Source organism: Polyodon spathula, unplaced genomic scaffold (assembly GCF_017654505.1).
Source record: "Polyodon spathula isolate WHYD16114869_AA unplaced genomic scaffold, ASM1765450v1 scaffolds_666, whole genome shotgun sequence".
NCBI classification, from domain to species: Eukaryota; Metazoa; Chordata; class Actinopteri; order Acipenseriformes; family Polyodontidae; genus Polyodon; species Polyodon spathula.
In genome coordinates, this window is record NW_024472155.1 from 156,167 (window position 1) to 164,863 (window position 8,697).

Consider the following 8,697-nt stretch of genomic DNA (forward strand, 5'->3'; position numbering starts at 1 on the left):
TGTAACTGTATCCCAGAGAACGGGAAAGGCAGTAACAGCCTTGAGAACCAAACTGTCGACCTAGACCTTTGCAGCGTAGTCATTTGTTTTTGTGACTTTATATATTCTGTCCTATTTTTTTTAAGGATCAAAAAGTTAATTTTAAAAAGTTAAAATGGATTTGCTGACATCACGTTTTAATTATTGAAGAAGAATTTTCTTAAATAATAATAATAACAGCATCGTCACCCCTAGGGCCATATTTTAACCCCTTAAGGTGCACAAAGAATTGAACGTTTGCATGACCAGATCCAACCTGTCACTAAGCCAGCTTTGTGCCCCTCATTGCAAAAATAAGAAAGTTTGCATCGTTTTCATTTATGGGACACATGTCCCTTTTACCTTTTGTAAAGGGTTAACTACAGTGTAGGTCTGGGGCTGTGGTTGCACATGTGAACAAACACAAATAAGCATTGAACACCCTAGATGCGTCTGCCCAGCTCAACAGCAGTGAAGATAGTCCAGTTTAGCAATAGATGCTAGATTGCCTCTGTTCTTGTTGAATTGTTCTAGAGTACCTGCTGCACCCAGTCACACCCCACACAGCACAATGCTTGTACAGTACTGAGTCACTGGATTAGCATTGCATACTGGTGCACAAAGACTCTTCTGTACTGGAACTTTCATTCTGACAGGTTTGCTAGCTCACTGGTGCACTGCTGATTGTCTCTCTGTTACTTGATGCTCCCGAAGGATACGTGCTGTTGAGTTGATTCACTAGGTAAAAAGTTTAAGAGCGCTGGATTTCTTTACTAATGGAGTGCAGGTTCTTTTTGATCTTCTTTTAGAAATGTCGGATTCCTTTTCCCTGTTGGTCCTGGTGTGCTTTTGTGCCCTCTCTGTGCGGGATCAAGTTACTGTAACTGAGAGAGAAGCTGCAGAGGGAGTGTTTTAATGGAGGACTGTGGGAGGGTTTATAGCCTGGTTGCTATCAGGTAGTCATGCAGAGTGCTTTTGACGTCACCATGTGTTTTTTTTTTTTTCCCCAGTTAGCAGCTTCCAAAGATGGAAGAACCCTTTTGTACTCTACACTCTGCAAAGCGTTGCAGTTAGAAGCTTGATCTTTCATTCCAGTTCAGGCTAAGCTGTTTAATTCCCATGGGGCATTAAGCTGTACCTGTGCTGGTCTGCAGCCCCCAGCTTCCTTCATCAGAGAGGGGTTTGTGATCCAACTGAGGAACAGGGAGGTACTCCACTGTAAAGAGATTGGCTGGGTGTCACCTGACCTGAGCCCACACTGAGCCTGTGAGGCAGGCATGTGCTGCTCTGTCCTCGTGTAGCTCGCTCTGGATTAAGGGAGAGTGTTGACTGGACAATGCTGTGGTGCTCCAACTCCCTCCCGGGCCATGTCAATGAGACTCTGATCTGATCTGTGGAAATGTACCATACGTAATACAATACAGCACAGACAGTGATTGGGTACCAGGAAACAGAAGTGTTGTGCTTGCAAAATCTGTGTATCCCGATTTAAAAGCATATATATATATATATATATATATATATATATAATACATATATATATATATATATATATATATATATATATAAGATTCACATGCACGCCTGTCCTCTGTTTTGTAAGATTCTGTGTGTGTGTGTGTGTGTGTGTGTGTGTGTGTGTGTGTGTGTGTTATATATATATATATATATATATATATATATATATATATATATATATATATATATATATTACTGTATTATAGTGTGTGTGTGTGTGTGTGTGTGTGTGTGTTTTTAATTCCACTGTCTACCAGCACAACAAGATGTGAGTTTCCATTGCAAATCTACTCCAGCCGACCACAAAACTCTCCAAGGTGCTCCCAGAATAGGCTGTGCTCTGTGCCGCTGATCCTCCTGTGTAGAGCACAGGGGAAGGGATCTCTGGTTTTGCTGAGGGCTGGTGAGCTGTCACAGCGTATCATGGTGTTGTGTTGCATTCTTGCCCACAGCGATTTCCAAGCCCGAGGATGACAGTAAGCTGACTGTGCACTACAAGGCAGCCCAGCACTACCAGGAGAATGTGTTCCACCCGGGCAGCCGGCCGCAGTACCTGGAGGACCTGCACAGCGAGGCCCAGGAGGGGCTCAAGTCCCTGCAGCAGCAAGGTAGCGTTGAGATGGAGAGCTTGGAGAGCGGGGCGGTGTGGGTATGTCAAGTGCCTGACTGATCAGGACGTTGCTGCCTTCTTTTAGATTAACTTTGGGTTTCGGTTCTGGCCGTCACATTCCTGATGCCTTATATAAATGTGTTTTCTCCCTTCAGAAAACCAAAGCGGGAATGGATTGGATCACGGGGACGACCAGAGTGTCAGAGTAAGTTGAGTGTGTGACTAAATAGGGAGCGGAAATTTAATTAAGTGTCCAGGCTGAGATGTATACTGTGTTCCTAAAGGAGCATTTTATACTCAAAGTTTAGGAAAACTTGATAGATAGCTCTTTGTGGAAAAGTAAAATAATGTGGGGTTTTTTTTTTTGTTTATTTTTTTTAATAATTGTTTTGGGTCAAAATTAGTTTGGTTCTTAATGAGACAGATTATATATATATATATATATATATATATATATATATATATATATATATATATATATATATATAATATATTAATGTACAGATTTCTATAACTGATTATATGAACTTACATGTAGGTGTGGCTCATATTGTACAACATTACTTGTTTGTTAATGTACCCTGTGTGATTGAAAATGATTTGCGCATCTTTCAGATTAGATTGAGGCATTACTCAAAACAGGTGTTGACTGTCCTTGATTTACTTCAGTCAAGAGAAGCGGTCCTCCTTTTCAAGCGGTCCTCCTTTTCAAGCGGTGCTCCTTTTAAAGCGGTCCTCCGTTTTGTTTCCTCTGCAGTCTTCCAGGACCTTGCAGCCAGAAGATGAAGGCACGTTCCGAGACAGGGCCAGGTCCGTGGCTTCAGAAAGCACCCAGGCAGACACAATGTCACTGCGATCAGAGCTGGTGCGGACAGGTACTGATGGGGTTGCATGCTCTGGGTTGAGGTGACTACAGCAGGGTGCAGGGTGGGATCAAATCCTGGTTTTAAAATCAATTCTCAATTCCTTCTAAAGAACAGGAATTGATATTTTAGAAACATTAATACTTATTGTGATCGTTCGACTGCTTTCATTCAAAGCTGATTGTTACTCAATTAAAGTGTCTTCAGTGTAAGCAGTTTGTTGCCACTGTGAGAAGCTCGTTTTAACAGAATACTGCTAATTGCAGTTATGGTCAGTGATGTGTTGGAACTGGTTTTAAAAGGGAACGGGAACTGGGAATGCGTTTTAAAATGGGTTTGGAATTGAAAACCAGGAACGGACCCCAACTGTGACAGCGAGGGTACAGCCCTGTTTGTTAAACCAGAGAAGCAAGTCAATGGGAAACATTTTATTGTGAAAGAGCCTGTCGTTGATGCAGATTTATTTTAGACATACTCTACAGGGTCTATATCCGAAGTCCTATTAACTCTGTATTAACCCTATAATACAAATCCAGAGGAATAAAGAGCCGCCACCTTCAGAGAATGTGAAGATGTGAGATTCCACTGTGTGTTGACGGTATGTTTTTTTTTTATTTTGTGTTTTTTTTTATTGATTAGGCTCAACTTTCAAACCACACAACAACACCAAGAACAGACCAGCGAAAGAGAAGAGAAGCAGAAGAACCACAATCATGGGAATACCTCAACACGTCCAAAAAGAACTGGGTACGTTCAGCGCCTTTCTTTAGTTAAAGTGGTGTTTGCCACACAAGGAAAACACAAACCCAATTTCCAGTAAGTGCACCGAAAGACAGATGCTGCAGAGTGTAGGATCCAGTGCAGCTGCTGTTTAACATCAGTACGTTTGCCACCCCTTAAGTGCAGTTTAACATTACTAGAATTGTATTTTAACCTCGCTGTTAATGCTTTTGACGCTATCTTTTCCAACTTAGTCTGAGACTTTTAATCATTTTAACATCACCTCAAAAGCTCTCTTTAGTGAAACCTTATTTGTTTTTTTGTTTGTGTATTTTTTAAAGGGATCGAGACAGGCAGGGACAGCAAGAGGCACAAAGCGCACAAGAAAGCAGATGTTGCAGATCCTGCCCAGCTTGCTAACGGAACAGGTGACGTTGTGGTTGTGCCTACCATAGACGGAGATGTCCAGGAGAAACATCTCAAGGGAGCCAGGGTCCACCTTCAGGCCATTGAAGCCATGCACCTGTCAAAGCAAGAGAAAACAGATCGGATGCTGAAACATCACATCCGGACTGTTTATAAAGATGACTCCGTCTTGGATCATAGCGTTGCCCCTAGGGTGTCTCCGATGCAAAGACCCAAGTCGCTGGCTGTCCCGGGAATGACCACACACAGCTACAACGAACCACAGAGTCCTGTGATGTCTATGTCGCCCCAGGCCACCTACTTATCCAAGATCATCCCTAACGCCATACTGCCTTCTTCTGTGGAGGTCATCGAGATCAGCCGGAGCAAGAGCAGGAACAGCGTCCGCACAGTGAGCAAAAGCAGCCTGGTATCCGCCAGCCCGGGTTCAACCCGCTCCAGCCTTCGCTTTTACAACTTCAACACCAGCGATCTGTCCTCCTCCTCCAGCTCCAACTTTAGCCACTCCCAGTCTTCGGAGACCATCGTGTCCAACAGCTCAACCCTCTCCTCTGGAGGGACCAAGACTCCGAATGGAGAAGATAACGTGTCGCACGAAGGGAAGGAAGTCCACAGGCTGGCTCCCGATAAGATGAGCATCAACAGCTGGATGAGCGCTTCTTCGGGAAGGCCCCAGAACGCCAACGGCTTCGTGATGGTGAAGCAAAGAGGCGATGGGAGAAGCACGTCTCCCGCACCCAGCACGGGTAGTGCGGTGGAGGGATCGGACACCATGAGCATCCAGAGCGACCTGTCCTTCAACAAGAACTTATCGGTCACAAAGATGAAGAGGCCACCAGCTCCTCCAAGGAGAACCTACTCCCTGCACCACAAGAACAAACTGAGGGATCTACAGGGCAAGGAGGTCACAGAGTCTCAGGAAAACCAGTCCCCACAGAGTCTCCGCGACAGGGAAAGCAGAGAGAAGGTGTTCTCTCCGAACGCACTCAGCGAAACTGGCAGCGTCCACTCGGACAGGCTAGCCTACTCTGCTGACTACAGTTCCCCGGATGTATCTCTGTGTTCTGCGGCCACAAGCCCACTGACAGCTGAGCAGATGGAGGCTAGAGAGGCCATGCTGAAGGAGCAGCAGGCCTCCAGCGACGTCTTGCCCCAGAAACTTCCCTTCCCGGGGAACAAATTTGAGAGGACCATGTCGCCATCCAGCGGTTACTCCAGCCAAAGTGGCACCCCAACTTTCTCGCCCAAAGGGGTGATCAGTTGCCCTTCCCCACCAGGAATGAAGAAAGCCCAGCCGGTGAAGCCAGAGAGGTCCTGTTCTCGCTCTTCTCCGGCTGCGTCCATCTCGTCTTCACGGACGTCTTTGTCATCTTCAGTGTTGGAGCCTGTTCAGCACGAGACTATGCTTGCAGTTTCTCCGCTGGCCCAACCACCTGCTAACCCCCTGCCTACCAAGCTTAAACCTGCCTCGCCAGTACCCCGGGTGAGTGAATCTGTACCTCCAGCCCCTGCTGCCATCGCATACGATGAGGTGTTTGTCATACCACCCCCCCCGAAAGTACATGCACCTTCCCCTCCTCCCCCAGAAACGTGGATGCTCAATAAACGCACCTTTGATTCACTGCGCTCTTCCACTAGTCAGCTCGCTACCTCCAGGGACGTCCAACAGCAGCTGAAGAAAGATTCTGCCCCAGCACAAAAGGAGGAGACCCCCCCTGTGCTGAAGATGGTGGAGCCACCAGTGCAGACGGAGACACTGATAGTCAAAAAGGAGGTGCCACCAGTATTCAAGAAGGAGTTCAAACCAGTACAGCATGAAATTCAACATATAGTGAAAAAGGAGGTGCCACCAGTATTCAAAAAAGAGTATAAACCAGCATGCGTGGATTCTGTGTTTATAGTCAAAAAAGAGGTCCTGCCAGTATTCAAGAAGCAGACTCCACCTGTGATTAAGAAGGAGGTGCCACCAGAACAGACGGAAACTCACCCAATACTCAAAAAGGAGACACCGCCTGTAGTCAAGAAAGAACCTCCACCAGTACAGAAGAAAGTGTCCCCGCCTCTAGTCAAGGAGGAGACTCTGCCTCTAGTCAAGAAGGAGACTCCCCCTATTGTCAAGAAACAGACTCCACCAGTCTTCAAGAAGGAAACTTTGCCAATAGTCAAGAGTGAGACTCCCCCTTTAATCAAAAAGGAGGTTCCACCAGTGTTTAAGAAAGAAACCATACCAGTGCAGAAGGAGATCCCACCAGTGGTGAAAAAGGAGACTCCACATGTAATAAAGAGAGAGATTCAACCTGAAATCAAAGAGGATGTTCATGCAGTTCTCAAGAACGAAACTCCACCAGTGCAGAGGAAAGATGTGCTGCCAGAACAAAACATAGTGCTACCAGCAGTGCAGGATGTGGAGCAGAGACCCGCAGTGCAGGCAGCACCTTCACCACCTCCTTCTCCTCCACCCTCCTACCTCCCTCCTCCTCCACCCACCAAGAAGACCCCTTCAGAGTCTTCAGCTTCTTCTCCTCCACCCCTTCCGGATCCAGAAGTCTGCCAGGTTTTGCTGGCAGCAGAACCATTGTGGCCTCCTCCACCTCCTTCTCTGGAGGAGCCTGTGGTGGTCTTCTTCACTTCCCAGGAAGAGTCTGACTTTTCCTTCCCACCACCGCCGCCACCTGTGGATCACGTCTCCCAGACATCAGTGGAAACTTCGTCAACGGTGGAGCTACCAGTGAAACCGGCAGGTTCAGAAGTGATCCCGACACCACCTCCGGAGACCTCATCTGAATCCACAACCGTTTCAGTGACTGTAGTAGAGTCTTCTGAAACAACGAACCCAACATCGGAACTACAAAGAGCTCAAGAGATTCCAGCTGCTCCTCCTTTGCCGACGTCCAACGACAAACCCAAAGAGCCTGTAGCGTCGTCTTCCCCCTCAGTACTAATCGTGCAGGTTCCGACATCTGGGAGTCCATCTGTGTCCATCACTGCACAACCCACTCCGCAAAAGCCACCGGAAGCTCCCTGCCCTCCTCCTGCACCACCCCTTGTGAACATCAAAAGGCAACAGAGCCCGATAAACCAGGAGGTTAAGGCTAAAGAGCCACTCTCCCAAACCAAAAGCACACCTGCCCCCAAAGAGGAAGCCAGCATTCCCTTGGTCACACCTTCTCTCCTCCAGATGGTACGGCTCAGATCCGTGAACGTTGGCAGCTACCAGCCGGATGAACCGCCCAAGAGTCCAGTTGAGGAAAATATGACAAGTCCGGTGAACGGAACCACCCCGAGTCAGACCGTGCCGCAGAAACCTGTCCGCAAATCCCTGTCATTCAAATCTCCACCAGCAACATCTTCACCTTCGCCTTCCATGAATCTTCAGGAGGCCATCCGCATGAAGACTGCGGCCATGTCCTCCAAGGACAGGCCCCCGCACATCCTGTTGAGACCAAATCTACATGCATCCTTCGCTCCCACGTCCCCTCCTAGCAGTGATGCGCACGGGCAGACTTCTCTCAGGACTCCAGAAGAGGGCGGCGTGCTTAAATCTCCAGCTTCCACTGCCAGCTTCATCTTCTCCAGGAGCTCTAAGAAAGTTGTCTTTGAAACCCCCGCATCCCCGGAGGCTCAGACGGATCTCAAGAGGGACCTGGTGGCCGAGCTGATGTCCACGTCTCGGAAGAAAACAGGCAAGGTTCCACCGCCCGTAGCCAAAAAGCCAACACACATCCCAAGCAGCCCGTTGCCACAGGGAGCACCGCTGAGTCCTCTGATGAAGATGGCAGGCCCCTCGAAGGAGCACCATGCTTCTTCCCCCACGCAAGGGGGGCAGGGAGGGGCTGAGAGTAGCGTGGCGGCAGACTCCGCACCTGCTCCAACGAGGCCAGCAGGGACTGTGCAACTGGCGGGCCAGCAAGCACAACCAAAGGAGGGCATTGCATTAAAAAGTAAGAACCTGTCTTGCATTTAATCATATTCGAGAAGGGTTAAAATCCAAGCTGGCTATCTTGATTTCTTTTTCGTATGTCGAAGCTCTTACTTTATGTTAAGCCTAGTAAAGTGTCAGAAGGACATCCGATCTTACAAAATACAGTTACAAGATTCACCAGGTGATTCACATTTAAATCTCTTTGCTCCATGAGATACCCTTTCCTGTTTGTTTGTTTTGTTTGCGTGAAGTAAACGAAGATCGCCTAATTGGATTCTAACCTCATATAATATACTTTTTATTTTGCATGCTTTTGCAGTTGCAAGTAAATCATGCAAGCAAAGCAGTCAAACATCGCCTTCATCAGCGCTATCATTTACAGCATACTGTAACAATATTGTTAGTTTCACCATGGTTTTGCTGTGCTTTACCTACCGATGTAGAGTTAAACATATAGCAGCCTCGTGGATGACTTGACCTTGTTTTCAGGTTGTTAGTCCACTGCTGGTAAGTCATACATACAGGGTAGCTCTTTCAGAGTGTCTAAAAGGAAATTCATTCATTCATTCATCGCCCTGTTGTCTGGAACTGAAAGCTTTGTCTGCAGTACAGTAGCGTGG

At 47.2% G+C, this 8,697-nt stretch overlaps 1 protein-coding gene across 3 annotated transcripts in view; it reads left to right on the plus strand.

The window, feature by feature from the left end:
• Window positions 1-8,697, plus strand: part of kiaa1522 (KIAA1522 ortholog) — a 44,644-nt gene that overhangs the window by 32,316 nt on the left and 3,631 nt on the right. For all 3 annotated transcript variants that reach the window (XM_041240715.1, XM_041240716.1, XM_041240718.1), the window contains 5 exons: window positions 1,989-2,144; window positions 2,302-2,351; window positions 2,904-3,021; window positions 3,649-3,756; window positions 4,071-8,096. In XM_041240715.1, coding sequence (XP_041096649.1) covers window positions 1,989-2,144; window positions 2,302-2,351; window positions 2,904-3,021; window positions 3,649-3,756; window positions 4,071-8,096 — 4,458 coding nt within the window. The remainder of the gene's footprint in view (window positions 1-1,988; window positions 2,145-2,301; window positions 2,352-2,903; window positions 3,022-3,648; window positions 3,757-4,070; window positions 8,097-8,697) is intronic.